Raw genomic sequence first — 17,734 nt, 5'->3', positions numbered from 1 at the left:
CAAGCGCTCAACGGACTGGGCTAAATCCCACACCTGGTTGCCAACGGAACATTAATTTATTAAAACCTTTGATTTGATCGTTGTAGTACTGAATTACTTCCCTTGTTACGACTCTTCAACTAGAACAATCAAGACGGCGTCATAGCAACGTGCAGGTGGAAGTGCAAGATGTCGACAATGACGGAGGAGAGAAGTATGTTCATAAATATAAATTATATAACCATTTAAAATGCTAATTTTAACTACAGATCATTGCAATGAAATATTTATCTGAATGTGTTTTCTTTGATCCGGTTATATTCTAAAACAAAGTATTTTTATTTCTTCTCAGATCAGGGGAGGATCGACGTTTTGGCAAAACCCAAACCTTACGCCCCGACGTTTAGAGAAGACAGGTAAGTAACAACTAAAACAGTTAATTTCGATAGGGCGGTTCCGTAAAATGTTATGGGTGGGGGTGTGAATGAATTTTTTAGTTTGTTTGTTGATTTTATTTTTAGACCTAATTCATGGGCAGATAGTTCAATCAGAATTGATCACTTGGGGGTGGGGTGGCAAGGGCGGATCTAGGATTAAAAAGGGGGACAAGATTTTTTTTCAAAGAACTTCTTGATCCCCAGAGGTCTGCTAGATCACAGAAAAGTTATTTTAGCATGCTAATTAGTCCAGAGGGATGTAGTAAGTGTGGTTCTTTCCATGTCTGGATCTTGTTACATACTCTATATATGTATGTATGTAGGTATATATGTATGTATGTATATGTATATGTATACTAAATCCCGATTGAAGTACTTGCATCATTATTAACAAAATAAATCTTCAACCACAACCTTAAAAAATATGCCGCCATTTTAAATTTGCTACAGTCTTACTACATATATGTCATCTGCCATTGAAACCCATGTTAAGTTGCCCAACTTCAAATGAAGATTGCCAGTAGAACGGGTTCTCATTGGCACTGACAGCATACACCATTGTGAACATACACCATTGTGAACATACATAATATAAGCATTTATTTTCACTCCAAAATTGAAAACATTTAAGTGTCAGTTTTTTGCTATATGACCGCATCTGGCTGTAATACCGGTCCGAACAGGTGGTTCATTAACCGATTCACTCCAGCTGTCTCTTACGCTATATACCCATGTCCCAAAAGGTCAATGCACAATATTACAAAATAACATGGGCAAAATACAGCCAGAAGACTTACCATTACACATACATATTGTTTTAATTCTTCACCATTTCCTAGAAGTGAATATGTGAACCATAACATGTGTCAAAATTAGGAACTATAGTGGACCATGATAAATGAACTCTCACCCGGAAGTTATCATGCCAGAATGAGAAAGTACTAGCGTAGCATCTTTAGAAAAGGTAATTTAATCCATGTGCATTTTAGCCAAGCTTATGGGGGCCCTTTTTGGGTAAATATTGCAAACATCAATTTTATTTATTTTTATTCTTTTAGTTTATTTTTTTTTTAAATTGTGGTTTCAAAATCTATATTCTAGTGTTCGTACATGTAATATATAAATTAATCTGAGTGTCTAACATTAAGTTTCTCAATGTAAAAGGTCAAAATTCAAGGTCACAAGGTCAATGTCCCAATTCACCCTAATTTCTGTGATTTTGTGCATAATGAATTTTTTTGAATGTACAGTCATAGTGACAAACAGTTTTAATCGTATTGTTAATATATAACATAGTATTCTACTATAAAAGTAGAATTTGTATCTGCCATTAATAATGTGTGGATCGTCATGCTGAAATATACAGAAAACACAGGATTTCAACACTTTACTATGAAATAATTGTTGTCTATAGCAATCATTGACAAAACTAATCTTTTTAATGAACTAACTAGATAATTAACTTCTTTGCGTGTTCCTTATATCAGAACTACCAAAAGGTTGTTTGATGGCCATCTATTGTGTAAATGACCAAGGAGTAACAATGTGATATGAAGTTTTATTGGATGGTATGGTGCATCTATCTTTTGGTGTATTGTTTAGAGTTCATAAGTTACACTGGTGTAAATGACCAAAATTATCAAATTGATTTCAAACCAAGTTTATCAAAATCTGTTAATAGACTTTAAGGTCTCACTACACAGATCACTTTCGGGTGAGAGTTTATTCATCATGGTCCACTATAGTTCCTAATTGTGACACATGTTATGGTTCACATATTCACTTCTAGGAAATGGTGAAGAATTAAAATCATATGTATGTTTAATGGAAAGCCTTCTGGCTGTATTTTGCCCATGTTATTTTGTAATATTGTGCATTGACCTTTTGGGACATGGGTCAAACCAGTGCACCACAACTGGACAAAGGGCGTGGTATGTGCTTTCCTGTCTGTGGGAAAGTGCATATAAAAGATCCCTTACTTCGTTAGAAAACATGTACCGGGTTTCCTCTGATGACTATGAGTCAGAATTACCAAATGTTTGACATCCAATAGCCGATGATTATTTAATCAATGTGGTGTCGTTAAACTAAACAAACTTTTGGGGGAGGGGACATGGGTGTATAGCGCAAGAGACAGCCGGAGTGAATCGGTTAATGAACCACCTGTTTGGACCGGTATTACAGCCAGATGCAGACATTTTCTCAATTTTGAACTGAAAGTAAATGCTTTTATGACCCATATGGGCTCAAATATACGGGGTAATATTTTTTCGATCTCTGCACAGTGTGCAGATTGCTTCTACAGTCACTGATTGGCTGGCTTTAAAAAGACAACATTTGATTGGCAATTACATACTGCCGGGATCACTTTTTGTTCGTTCATGATTCCATTCATCGGTCAAACTATTACTACGAACTTCAAATATTTTTTTACGATACGAACATTTAGGGAATTAAAAATCAAAATATATGTACAAATGTTTAAAAATGTTTTTATTTTATTATTTTGACTGGGGTTTTTTGGAACTATTCTTTGGTGGATACTGTTGGGTGTGCACCGGTAACAGCACGTATGAATATATTGTTATGGCTGGTAGAGCTTGTTAGTTGTTACAGCAGCGACAACGTAAATATACTTTTAAAATTGTTAAAGATTGACAATGGGTAATAAAGAGAATAACCAACTCACTACGAGGAATTACGGATTATCTGTCCCTCGTGAATTAATGCTGTAAAACCCTCGTCAGAGGCTCGGGTTTACAACATTAATTCACCCGGGACAGATAATCCGTAATTCCTCGTAGCTCGTTAGTTATTCTCTAAATATAATATATGTTCGCAATGGGGTATGTTGTTAGTGCCAATGAGAATCCGTTCTATTGGTAATCTTCATTTGAAGTTGGGCAATTTAACATGGGTTTCAAATGGCAGATGCCATCTGTATGGTGAGACCATACATGTTTCAAGCATTATTAAAAGTTGGGCGCACTGCGAACTTTGACCCAGCCAGAAGTTATTTGGTTTAGTACTACCTTAAATTAAGCACTGATATTTTCAAATTTAAGCATAGTTTTCATATCTCGTAAGAGTAGTATAGATTGCTGTCTGTAAAGTATAAGAAAAAGGTTTGTTTTGTTTAACAACACCACTAGAGCACATTGATTCATCCCGCCTGTAAAGTATATGATGTCATGAGGTGACACATCATCCTAGCCAGCATGGCCGCCGCATGTACATTACTTCTCATTTTAATAAATCATTATCGGACACAGCTCATGTCCATCCTTGACAGAACAGGGTACACCACTAGAGCACATTGATTCATCCCGCCTGTAAAGTATATGATGTCATGAGGTGACACATCATCCTAGCCAGCATGACCGTCACCTGTACATTACTTCTCATTGTAATAAATCATTATCGGACACAGCTCGTGTCCATCCTTGACAGAACAGGGTACACCACTAGAGCACATTGATTCATCCCGCCTGTAAAGTATATGATGTCATGAGGTGACACATCATCCTAGCCAGCATGACCGTCACCTGTACATTACTTCTCATTTTAATAAATCATTATCGGACACAGCTCGTGTCCATCCTTGACAGAACAGGGTACACCACTAGAGCACATTGATTCATCCCGCCTGTAAAGTATATGATGTCATGAGGTGACACATCATCCTAGCCAGCATGACCGTCACCTGTACATTACTTCTCATTGTAATAAATCATTATCGGACACAGCTCGTGTCCATCCTTGACAGAACAGGGTACACCACTAGAGCACATTGATTCATCCCGCCTGTAAAGTATATGATGTCATGAGGTGACACATCATCCTAGCCAGCATGACCGTCACCTGTACATTACTTCTCATTGTAATAAATCATTATCGGACACAGCTCGTGTCCATCCTTGACAGAACAGGGTACACCACTAGAGCACATTGATTCATCCCACCTGTAAAGTATATGATGTCATGAGGTGACACATCATCCTAGCCAGCATGACCGTCATCTGTACATTACTTCTCATTGTAATAAATCATTATCGGACACAGCTCTGTCCATCCTTGACAGAACAGGGTACACAGCAGGCTGTTTTACATTGGCATGCTAAAACAACCTATAGTGTACTATGAAGGGGGTGGGATGTAGCCCTGTGGTAAATCATTCGCTTGATGTGTGGTCGGTCTAGGATCGATCCCCATAGGTGGATCCATTTGGGCTATTTCTTGTTCCAACCAGTGCTTCACAACGGGTGTAACAAAGGCTATGTACTATCCTGTCTGTGGGATGGTGCATATAAAAGATCCATTGCTTCTAATCGGAAAGAGTAGTCCATGAAGTGGCGATAGTGGGTTTTCTGTCTCAGTATCTGTGTGGTCCTTAACCATATGACTGAAGCCATATAACTGTAAAATAAAATGTGTTGAGTGTGTCGTTAAAAAAAAAAATTCCTTCCTTATTCCTTCCACAACAGGCTGTTTCAGATTGGCATGCTAAAACAACCTGTTGTGTATTCAAGATATGAAAACTATGCTGAAACATTTAGAGTACTAGTCAAACCCAACATACATGCATACAATATATAGATATTCATACATCAATACATACTATAGCCAGTGCCAGGTCTGCCCACTGTTTCATGAATGTAAGCGCGATCAACCGTGTAGGTTGTAGGCCCCATGCATATGGTTGAGTTAAAGAACATTCTTTTTAAGGATGAGTCTATAGCTCAAGTCTGCAAGTTGCAGGCAAAATGGTGCCACAGGTTCAAGTCCCACCAGTGGCATGAGACAATATTTGTGAGGTCAGAAAGGATTTATTTATCCCCTGCACCAGTGCGTTAATATCTATGTATGTAACAGTCAACCTCGACATACATACAATATATAGATATTCATACATCAGTACATATATACATACATACATACAATATATAGATATTCATACATCAATACATACATACATACATAGTTAGGGTTGCCCCCTTCCCCCCATTATAAAATTCTGGCTATGCCAGTGGCTGCTCCTGAATTTTTATTTTTGTAAATGAAATATTGTTTTATGATTTAATGTTTTCATACTAAATATTTTTATTATTAAATATTGTTTTAATATTCAATATCAGGGTCAGTTCTGGGTGTACAAAACATTTGGCCAAATTATCTATTAAACTATTGCTTAAACCTACCATTATTTTTAAGAAAATATCAGTCATTATATAAAATTATTTCACCAAATTAAAATACAATTTGCCAGTTGTACTTAAAATTCGCCATTGGCAAATTCGTAGAATGGCAGAGCTAGTTGTGAATATTGTTTTATTATTAAATATTGTCTGAGTATTAAATATTGTTTTAATATTAAATATTGTTTTATTATTAAATATTGTCTGAGTATTAAATATTGTTTTAATATTAAATATTGTTTTATTATTAAATATTGTTTCATTATTAAATGTTGTTTTAATATTAAATGTTGTTTTAATATTAAATGTTGTTTTTGTATTGAATGTTGTTTTATGATTAAATATTGTTTTATTATTAAATATTGTTTTAATATTAAATATTGTTTTATGATTAAATGTTGTTTTAATATTAAATGTTGTTTCAGGCCGTCTGTGTACTGGACAGACCACAAACCACTGGAACCAGGCCCTGATGGACACACAGTTATTAGTGAGCTTTCAAAACATTCTACACAGACTAAGTCATTCCAAACAACTACCATAACTCTTTGGTTACTCTTTGTGAATTTATCAATGTATAACAGTCACAAATTGGATGATTTTATATTAAATTTGTGACTGTAATCCACTGGCATAAACTTTAAATTGGGGGGGGGGGGGGGGGGGGGGGGGGGGGGGGCAACCCACACTATGTACTTATGTATGTATGATTTTATAAAATTTAATACTGAGGGGGTGGGGGCATGCAGGGTTTCTGCCAGAGGGTAAAACGGGTATGGTACCATACCCAAATTGTTTTGCTGATTTTTATTTTTTTGCAAGTTAACCTTTTAACAAAATTAATTACTCTTATCATTACTCTGTGATTTTCATAACCCTAGCCCTAAACTTAACCTATTTTCTTTTTGGGGGAGGCCCCCAATAGCCCATGTTGACTGTGGTTGCATTCAATTCCATAGTGCAATACCCAGAAATTTCTTTCTGGCAGGAACACTGGCATGGTACCCGTGCCCTCCTCCCCCCCCCCCCCCCCCCCCCCCCCCCCCCCACCCCACTACGCCACTGCTGTTGTTCATTGATAAATTCACAGAAAGTGACAAATTATTCTTATATAAGGTCTCACTACACAGATCACTTCCGGGTGAGAGTTCATTGAACACGGTCCACTATAGTTTCTAATTGTGACACATGTTATGGTTCACATATTCACTTCTAGGAAATGGTGAAGAATTAAAACAATATGTATGTTTAATGGTAAGCCTTCTGGCTGTATTTTGCCCATGTTATTTTGTAATATTGTGCATCGACCTTTTGAGACATGGGTATATAGCACAAGTGACAGCTGGAGTGAATCGGTTAATGAACCAACTGTTTGGACCGGTACTACTGCCAGATGCGGTCATATAGCAAAAAACTGAGACGGAAATGTTCTCAATTTTCGAGTGAAAATAAATGCTTATATAATGTATGTTCGCAATGGTGTATGTTGTTAGTGCCAACGAGAACCTGTTCTATGGGCAATCTTCACTTGAAGTTGGGCAGTTTAACATGAGTTTCAATGGCAGATGACATCTGTGTAGTGAGACCTAATTACAAACAAAAACCAGAATTAGTTTAAAATACACATAAATTAGGATTTTATTAAGCTTCTTTTTTTTCCTTTCTGTTATCCATTTCATATAATGACGTCCCTATTTCTGCCTTTTATTGAAGAATAATATTCATTGTTGTTTTGTTTTTTAATGTCGTCATCCAATCAGGATTAAGTGCGGTAAATCACACAGCAGCAGAAAGTTATCACAGAATGAGTTATGCAGGGAACATTTCGTTTTTAAAATTTTGATTAGTGATATTTCTAGTCATTTGAAAATTGATTAGCAACTGTACTGTTTAATGTTTCAACATTGTGTAGTGATCTCTGAAACTTACATAGTGAATGGCGACGTGATACTGAAAAAAATGTCACCTGTTGTGTTGTTAGCAGTGGCGTAGCGTGGGTTGCCAGCACCCGGGACAAGGCAAATATTGCGCCCCCTAACCAGTGGACCGTTAGCACTCCCCGAGTCCCTTCCACCAGTCTAGAATTTTGCGCCCAGTTCAACTGCCCCGGTGTTCCCGCCCACGCTATGCCACTCATTGTTAGTAAAGTGTAGTGTGTGTTTTATTTTGTAGACTTCTGTTGTGTTATTAGTAAGGGCCTCAGGCGTCAACATTTTAAAATTATTATTTCTAGCAGTATGACGTCGATTTTTGTAGGAGTAACCTGTGTCTTGTACAGAACCCTCCTGTGTTACTGTTTAGAAAAATATTTAGGGTACCAAGGCAAAGGAGGGGCACCATGGCCATTGAGGATGGACTACGGCAGACGAGGAGGACATAAAAAAAATAGATATAACCATGTTGTTTGTGTTTTATCTTGTAGATGCTTCCCAACGAGTGCAGGAACTTGCCGGGACTAAACAACTTCCTACTAAGTTCGCACTTCCCAGGTGAGGTGGATTAAATGTCCTTAATAATATATATGTATATATTTGTGTATGTATATGTTTGTGTACGTGTACGTGTATGTATATGTATATGTTTACATGTATGTATATGTATATGCATATATATATATACATATGCATATATACATATGCATATATATATATATATATATATATATATATATATATATATATATATATACATATACATATATACATGTATATGTATATGCGCATATATATATATATATGCATATTTAATTTAATATTACTGCTCCTGGCAAGATGAGCGCTCTTTGTAAAACCATTCATCAAAGTTAAATTTATATATATATATATATATATATATATATATATATATATATATATATATATATATATATATATATATATATATATTTACAGTAGAATCTCATTGGCTCGAACACTGTCGGTGCATCAAAGTCTGTTCGACCCATCGGGTAGTTCGAACCATGCATTCGGCCGTTGTCGGGTGCTTCTGTAACACAAAAACCAATCGGAACACCTCGCATATTTCTGTAAAACTGGCTTGGGCGAGATGGTCCGATTGACTCATGAATAATGAAGTCGTCGTCAAATGTCGGATGAGATACATATTTGTAACTATTATTTATCACCGCTAAATAAACAAATAACAAACACACTGGTAGTCTTTATTTATAAATATTTATTTATTTTAAAAATCGTTCTTTACTGTGCTGTTGTAGAATCTTTTGCGACATATTGACAATGCTGAGAAAAAAATTAATGCATGAAGCACAGGCGGAGGGCCTTTACCTGTTATTGTTGCAATCACTACATTACAATGATCTCTCCTGTATTTCAAGTTAAAAACAGAATATGCCGACGCTCAAGCATAGATTAGCGATTAAAATGATTGGTGTTACAGGCAAGGTTCAATCAGCTAACAATTGTCGTAGTACAATTGTCTGTACTAGAAAGATAATTACCGATAGGTGCTAAATAAACAACATGATAAGCCGGCATATGAGCTAGGATTAATTCGTTCCACTTCCGAATTTATAATAACTTACTTTGAGACTGACGTAAAAGGGTCGATAAAAAAAATTGTACATAAATTTTTTTTTTATTTCTTCGGATAGACTTAGTCGTTCGAGCTAAATATGTTTAATTTTACAATTAGGACCAATAAATTAGTTCGAGAGAAAGCTTCTGTTTGACCCTAGGGGTATTCGACCAATCAGCACCAAAATAAAAGGGTTTAATAGAGAGAAAAAATCAGGACATTGTTCTTGGTTCGAGAATACCGGTAGTTTCGACCGTTGGGTGTTCGAGCCAATGAGATTCTACTGTATATAATATATATATATATATATATATATATATATATATATATATATATATATATATATATATATATGTATATATATATATATGTATGTATGTATGTATATATGTGTGTGTGTGTGTGTGTGTGTGTGTGTGTGTGTGTGTGTGTGTGTGTGTGTGTGTGTGTGTATGTATGTGTGTATATATATATGTTATGAAGACATATTGTTCTATAGGCTGGTGGACTAGAAAAAATTCTGGCAGGCTAGTAAATTTTAGATAATGCTGGTCCTTCTGGCTAGTGAAATATTTTTCATTTCTGCACCCCTGGTTATATAAAGTAGAATTGTTCTCCAAGTTGCAAGTTTCTGTCCTGGACAGAGGAGTCGGCGTAAGTCGACATCTGCATCCATGACAGGCGTGTGCTACAACAGCTTGCTCTGAATGAGCACGTAAACCCTATGACCTGACCTGACCTGACCTAAGTTGCAAGTGTCTGGTTTCACTATTTATAGCTCAGTACCAGTCCAACTGGAGTGGGCTATAGATTTTGTCTCCGCCCTTCTGTCTGTCCATCCGTCTAACCCACGTATAGGTTCCTGACTTTTGTTTGCCATGTCTCACGATATTGAGCTGAAATTTTGTGTATAGCTTTATCATGTACGGTTACAGAATTATGGCCCTTGAACTTAGGAGATATAAAAAAAATTGTAGGACTTTTTTAATGTAATGCCAGATGTTTGACATCCAACAGCCGATAATTAATAAATCAGTATGCTCAAGTGGTGTCGTTAAACAAAAAAACTTTTAACTTTTGACTTTATATTGAGCTGAAATGTTGTGTATAGCTTTATCATGTACTGTTACAGATCAAGTTTGACTTTCATGGCGATTTACTCATTTGTGACAGTTATGGCCCTTGAATTTAGAAGATATGAAAAATTGTTGGGCCTGGTAGGGGACATATACTCTTCAAAAAAAGAAACGCAAAAGGGTACAAATGGGTTATAACTCCGATTTTATGTTTCCTACCGGTTCATGCTTTATGAATATAAGGTCATTGCATGTCCCAAACACATTCCCACGGTTACATTCGATAAAACGCAGCTACTGTACAATAAAGTTCCAAAATGTGAATATTCGCAAAAACGCAGCCACGTGCAAACCATGTCACCACTGCACGTGCGTTGTCTGCACGTGCAACATGAACACCGACAGTATAAAAGTGCAGGGTGTTCGCTTGCCTGGCCTCTGTATCTGGCCGACAGTTGACAATCCAGGACATGCCACGTCTCAGTGAACCGCAGAGAAACATGCCATCGGCCGACTAGACGCAGGCGAATCCAGAACGGCCGTTGCCAGGGCATTCCATGTGTCCCCAAGCACCATCTCCAGACTGTGGGACCGTTACCAGCAACATGGATCAACACGTGACCTCCCTAGATCCGGTCGACCACGGGTCACTACCCCCGGGCAGGGCCGCTACATCCGGGTACGCCACCTTCGGGAACGATTGACTACTGCCACCTCCACAGCCGCAGCAATACCAGGTTTGCGCAGGATATCCGACCAGACCGTACGGAACCGCCTACGTGAGGTAGGAATTCGTGCCAGACGTCCAGTTCGAGGTGTCATCTTAACACCACAACACCGTCGACTCCGACTGCAGTGGTGCCAGATTCATCGACAATGGCCTCAACTGCGATGGAGACAGGTGTGGTTCAGTGACGAGTCCCGATTTCTGCTCCGACGTCATGATGGAAGATGTCGCGTGTATAGGCGTCGTGGTGAACGTTATGCGGCAAACTGCGTGCAGGAAGTGGACAGATTCGGCGGGGGTAGTGTCATGGTGTGGGCAGCCATCTCACACACTGGCAGAACTGACCTGGTCCACGTGCAGGGCAACCTGAATGCACAGGGCTACATTGACCAGATCCTCCGGCCACACATCGTTCCAGTTATGGCCAACGCCAACGCATTGTTCCAACATGACAACGCCAGGCCTCACACAGCACGTCTCACAACGGCTTTCCTACAGAACAACAACATTAATGTCCTTCCTTGGCCATCGATATCACCGGATTTGAACCCAATTGAGCATCTATGGGACGAGTTGGACAGACGCCTCCGACAGCGACAACCACAGCCCCAGACCCTGCCCGAGCTGGCAGCAGCCTTGCAGGCCGAGTGGGCCACCATCCCCCGGGACGTCATCCGTACTCTGGTTGCTTCAATGGGCAGGCGGTGCCAGGCAGTTGTCAACACACGCGGAGGCCACACCCGGTATTGACTCCAGATGACATTGACCTTGGTGGTGTGTCCTATCACTTACTCACAATGGACTAGAGTGAATTGTGAACAATCCTGCAACATTTGGTAATTATCGGACTCACCATTCAATAATTAAATCAATTCTCCAAATGTTACGACAATGTGGTTTTGCGTTTCTTCTTTTGAAGAGTATATATTGCTTTAGCAGTACTCTCAATTACCAATTCATCAGATGGTCTTTTACACTGTCATATATAAAGGCTGTGGTATGTGTTGCCCTGTCTGTTGGATGGTGCATATAAAAGATTCCTTGCTGCTAATCAAAAAGAGTAGCCCATGAAGTGGTGACAGCGGGTTTCCTCTCAATATCTGTGTGGTCCTTAACCATATGTCCGATGCCATATAACCGTAAATAAAATATGTTGAGTGTGTCGTTAAATAAAAATTTCCTTCCTTCCCCACCCCACCCCAAAACAAAACAAAACAAAACACACACATATATCTGAATCCACTCTTGGACTTTGCTAAAAGATTCTGGGTTGCCCCTAGAAATATAAATCTTTCATATAAAATTTGTTTTGTTTAATGACACCATTAGAGTACATTGATTTATTAATCATCGGCTATTGGATTTTATTAATTTGAATTATATAGTCTTAGAGAGGAAGCCCGCTACATTTTTTCATTAGTAGCAAGGGATCTTTTATATGCACCATCCCACAGACAGGATAGCACATACCACGGTCTTTGATATACCAGTCATGGTGCACTGGCTGGGATGAGAAATAGCCCAAATGGGCCAACTGACTAGAATAGAAGAAGATACAGTTTTAAGCATTGAAGATAAAACATTTTCCTTTCTGTTCACAGATCAACTTCTATATGGCCAGTAAAACCCGCAGCCAAGAATGCCACGGCCTCCGAACGCATCGAGTCGCTGGGTCAGCCGAAATCAGTGAACCACGACTACCAGATGGACCGCACACCGTACATGACCGTCGGCGGAGGAGCAAAGAGCGCACAGGCAAGTGAACGCGTGGAAGTTCTCGCCCGGCCGAAACCCAGGGTGGACCGGTACGCATACCCAGAGGACAGCTGGGGTCAGTACATCCCCGTCTCGCTTGCCGCCATGCAGTGTAAAGATAACCCACACATCGACCGTCTGGCCGAACCGAAGCCATACCACTCGCAGTACCTGGGCGCCAGACTCATCCAGTGGCCCGTCGGTGAGAGCGCAATCAAGGCCATCGCGTCGCTACGGTTACAGCAGTTGGCACGGCCGCTGAGTCGCGCACTCACCAAAGACGATTACGATCCGTATGTTCTGTCGGCGGCCTCCAAGAGAGCGAAACCATCAGCTCGCGTAGAGGAGCTGAGTCAGCCGATCCCGCGAAAAGTGAGACAGAAGAAAATTTAAATTAGTTATTTTGAAGAAATTTTGTTTAAAAATATATGTTAACTTAGTGGGAAAGGTTAACTGAGTTATGTTGAAGAAATTTTTTTATAAAATATATGTTAATTTAGTGGAAAAAGTTAAGTGAGTTACAACAATGTGTGTTGAAGGAAGTTTGTTTAAAAATATGTTAGCTTAGTGGAGAAAGTTGACTGAGTTATGTTGAAGGAAATTTGTTTAAAATATATGTTAATTTAGTGGAAAAAGTTAAGTGACTTACAACAATGTATGTTGAAGGAAGTTACTGAGTTATGTTGAAGGAATTAAAAATATGTATATATGTTAACTTAGTGGGAAAAGTTAATCGAGTTATGTTGAAGGAATTTGTTTTTAAAATATAACTTAGTGGAAAAAGTTAACTGAGTTAAGTTGAAGAAATTTGTTTCTAAAATATATGTTAGCTTAGTAGAAAATGTTAACTGAGCTATTTGAAGAAATTGTGTTTAAAAATATATGTCAACTTTATGGGAAAACTTAAGTGAGTTAACGCTTGCAGAATTTCATTCAGATGATAAAGTTAAGTGAGTTAACGCTTGCAGAATTTCATTCAGATGATAAAGTTAAGTGAGTTAACGCTTGCAGAATTTCATTCAGATGATAAAGTTAACTGAGTTAATGCTTGCAGAATTTCATTCAGATGATAAAGTTAAGTGAGTTAACGCTTGCAGAATTTCATTCAGATGATAAAGTTAAGTGAGTTAACGCTTGCAGAATTTCATTCAGATGATAAAGTTAACTGAGTTAATGCTTGCAGAATTTCATTCAGATGATAAAGTTAAGTGAGTTAACGCTTGCAGAATTTCATTCAGATGATAAAGTTAAGTGAGTTAACGCTTGCAGAATTTCATTCAGATGATAAAGTTAACTGAGTTAATGCTTGCAGAATTTCATTCAGATGATAAAGTTAAGTGAGTTAACGCTTGCAGAATTTCATTCAGATGATAAAGTTAACTGAGTTGTTAATGCTTGCAGAATTTCATTCAGATGATAAAGTTAACTGAGTTGTTAACGCTTGCAGAATTTCATTCAGATGATAAAGTTAACTGAGTTGTTAACGCTTGCAGAATTTCATTCAGATGATAAAGTTAACTGAGTTGTTAATGCTTGCAGAATTTCATTCAGATGATAGTTAACTGAGTTGTTAATGCTTGCAGATGATAAAGTTAACTGAGTTGTTAATGCTTGCAGAATTTCATTCAGATGATAAAGTTAAGTGAGTTAACGCTTGCAGAATTTCATTCAGATGATAAAGTTAAGTGAGTTAACGCTTGCAGAATTTCATTCAGATGATAAAGTTAACTGAGTTGTTAATGCTTGCAGAATTTCATTCAGATGATAAAGTTAACTGAGTTGTTAATGCTTGCAGAATTTCATTCAGATGATAAAGTTAAGTGAGTTGTTAACGCTTACAGAATTTCATTCAGATGATAAAGTCAACTGAGTTGTTAACGCTTGCAGAATTTCATTCAGATGATAAAGTTAATTGAGTTGTTAACGCTTGCAGAATTTCATTCAGATGATAAAGTTAACTGAGTTGTTAATGCTTGCAGAATTTCATTCAGATGATAAAGTTAAGTGAGTTAACCCTTGCAGAATTTCATTCAGATGATAAAGTTAAGTGAGTTGTTAATGCTTGCAGAATTTCATTCAGAAGATAAAGTTAAGTGAGTTAACGCTTGCAGAATTTCATTCAGATGATAAAGTTAACTGAGTTGTTAATGCTTGCAGAATTTCATTCAGATGATAAAGTTAACTGAGTTGTTAACGCTTGCAGAATTTCATTCAGATGATAAAGTTAACTGAGTTAATGCTTGCAGAATTTCATTCAGATGATAAAGTTAACTGAGTTGTTAATGCTTGCAGATGATAAAGTTAACTGAGTTGTTAATGTTTGCAGAATTTCATTCAGATGATAAAGTTAAGTGAGTTGTTAACGCTTGCAGAATTTCATTCAGATGATAAAGTTAAGTGAGTTGTTAACACTTACAAAATTTCATTCAGATGATAAAGTTAACTGAGTTGTTTTTAATGCTTGCAGAATTTCATTCAGATGATAAAGTTAACTGAGTTGTTAACGCTTGCAGAATTTCATTGAGATTATAAAGTTAAGTGAGTTGTTAATGCTTACAGAATTTCATTCAGATGATAAAGTTAACTGAGTTGTTAATGCTTACAGAATTTTATTCAGATGATAAAGTTAACTGAGTTGTTAAGGCTTACAGAATTTCATTCAGATGATAAAGTTAACTGAGTTGTTAATGCTTGCAGAATTTCATTCAGATGATAAAGTTAACTGAGTTGTTAATGCTTGCAGAATTTCATTCAGATGATAAAGTTAACTGATTTGTTAACGCTTGCAGAATTTCATTCAGATGATAAAGTTAAGTGAGTTGTTAATGCTTGCAGAATTTCATTCAGATGATAAAGTTAAGTGAGTTGTTAACGCTTGCAGAATTTCATTCAGATGATAAAGTTAAGTGAGTTGTTAACGCTTGCAGAATTTCATTCAGATGATAAAGTTAACTGAGTTGTGAATGCTTGCAGAATTTCATTCAGATAACACATCAAATTGTAGACTAAATTTAATTCACAGCTAGCGTAATAATGTCTGTATTTCATACACAGTTATAATGTAGGATTGAATGTCTGTAGTGTTGAATGTGATGCCTATATGTTCCCAGTAAACTTCTGACAGTATGAATTGATTTTTGATGCAGTCATTATTTCTTGTTGCTATTTGTGATGTTTTATTTCTTTCCATCAGTATATGTCAACTGAGTTGTGTTTACCCTGGTAGACTTTCATTTTTTTTTTAAAACAGAGGAGCGTGAATAATTAATAGTATATACATTCCAGAATGTTGAAGTCGAGGCAAAATTGTAATTCTCTAAACCATCGGATTGGGAAGAGAAATTTACTCTCTCAGGTGCAGCTTCAGGAGAGGAGTGGGGGCCAAGATGGGGTCTGGATCTCCCCTACTCTAGATGAAAAATAAGAAAAACCAATTGACTTATTTTAAAATGCATTCACTGCTAGTATACAACTTCCATTTAAGTAGTTGCATGTTGACACCTCACCCCCCACCCCCACCCCCCACCCCCCCCCCCCCCCCCCCCCCACTGCAAAAATTCCTGGATCTGCTGTCAGTTTTAGATGGGAAGTGCAGTTTTCTAAAAATTATATTTCAAACCCCACAGATTGAACTTAATTAAGAGGCACAGAGGTTATGTAATCCTTACACCTCTCAAAAACCGAAAGTCTGCAGGGTTTTTGAACATAACTTTAGTTGTGTAACTAAATTACGACAGTGAAACCTTGTTAATTTGGACAAAATCATTTCGCCATTGAAATTAATTGGGACTAGGGTCTCCACGAGTACTCGAGTATTCAGGCACGGGCCAAATCTAGCTAAGCTCAAAGTCCATTCACAGGACTCTAGTACCTGTGCAAGGAAAACCACTCTCATTTAATTATATGTTTTAAGTTATTTTGCCATATGGGACTAGGGTCTTGACAAGTACTCGAGTATTCTGGCATGGGCAGAGCCTAGCAAGACCCAAGTCCATTTACAGGACTCGAGTACCCATGCAAGGAAGACCACTCTCATTTAATTATATGTTTTCGGTCATTTTGCCATATTTGCTTGCTGCCGGTTACATTATAGGCTATGAGACATGTAGGGAAATCAAAAGTGGAATGTGTGGAATGCAATATAATGTCATTATTTAGCATCCATGTTCTGCGTTGGAATTAACATGCATATATGGGTAATTAGCGATGGGACGATTATTCATTGTTACTGAAAACCGCGGTAAGTGTCGGGTACTCAATTCCGGGTCGAGAGTGACCCTCAAGTACTCGAGTCCAATATTTTTGGACTTGTAGGACACTATCATTTCACCATTCAAAAGTATCCAGATTATTGTGAACATTCAGGCAATATCATTGCCAATGGAATCTGGGTTATACCCGGTAGTTATACAGTATGTTTATACACATTATTGACGGATCATTTCACCATAGCATCCATTTATAGTTACAGTTATATTTAGACATGTATTAGCCAACGTTTACTATGTTCTAAGGCATCTGTAATGGAACATTTCTATGCTTTCAAGAAGTGGGAATTTCCTTACTGTTGAATAGTTTGATGAGTTGTTTCCCTTTAATGACAATCAAATTCAAGCACACATTCAACTTGTCTTTTTCATCATACAATATATCGTGGGAAGAGGAAAGCCAAATTAACAAGATTTCACGGTTTCTGTGTCAGAATGTAATCCATGACACAGTATATCTTCTTGAAATATTCTAATTTAAAAAGATATATATATACAGTATATATATATATATATATATATATATATATATATATATATATATATTCCAGAAGTGTATTTTACTTGTCTTTTTCTTTTTAAATAGTCAAAGAAAAAAAGAAATTACTTAATTTTTTAAAAGGGGGGCGGGGGGGTCCTCATGATTTTATTAATATCACTAACCCTGTTAGTAAACAAAATATTTAATGAAATTATCCCTTGACTATTAATAAAATATTTTTCATTGTTTAAATAAGGAAAATAAATCTGAATTTTTTATTTT

General features: G+C 37.2%; 1 protein-coding gene across 1 annotated transcript; it reads left to right on the top strand.

The window, feature by feature from the left end:
* Nucleotides 1-125: 125 nt before the first annotated feature.
* Nucleotides 126-17,515, top strand: LOC121377767 (testicular haploid expressed gene protein-like). Its single transcript, XM_041505859.1, has 5 exons — nucleotides 126-193; nucleotides 332-395; nucleotides 6,037-6,101; nucleotides 8,034-8,100; nucleotides 12,550-17,515. The coding sequence occupies exons 1-5, from the start codon at nucleotides 169-171 to the stop codon at nucleotides 13,094-13,096; spliced, it is 768 nt and encodes a 255-aa protein (XP_041361793.1). The 5' UTR covers nucleotides 126-168; the 3' UTR covers nucleotides 13,097-17,515.
* Nucleotides 17,516-17,734: the final 219 nt, after the last annotated feature.

Source organism: Gigantopelta aegis, chromosome 7, assembly GCF_016097555.1.
Source record: "Gigantopelta aegis isolate Gae_Host chromosome 7, Gae_host_genome, whole genome shotgun sequence".
NCBI lineage: Eukaryota > Metazoa > Mollusca > Gastropoda > Neomphalida > Peltospiridae > Gigantopelta > Gigantopelta aegis.
Note: the sequence above shows the minus strand (reverse complement) of the source record. Positions and strands in the feature narration are given on the sequence as shown.

Excerpts from the sequence above, each read along its gene's own strand:
- LOC121377767 (XM_041505859.1), top strand. The coding sequence starts at position 169 with ATGTCGACAATGACGGAGGAGAGAA. Across the intron at positions 194-331 it reads GACAATGACGGAGGAGAGAA|ATCAGGGGAGGATCGACGTT; the intron begins GTATGTTCATAA and ends ATTTCTTCTCAG. Across the intron at positions 396-6,036 it reads CCGACGTTTAGAGAAGACAG|GCCGTCTGTGTACTGGACAG; the intron begins GTAAGTAACAAC and ends ATGTTGTTTCAG.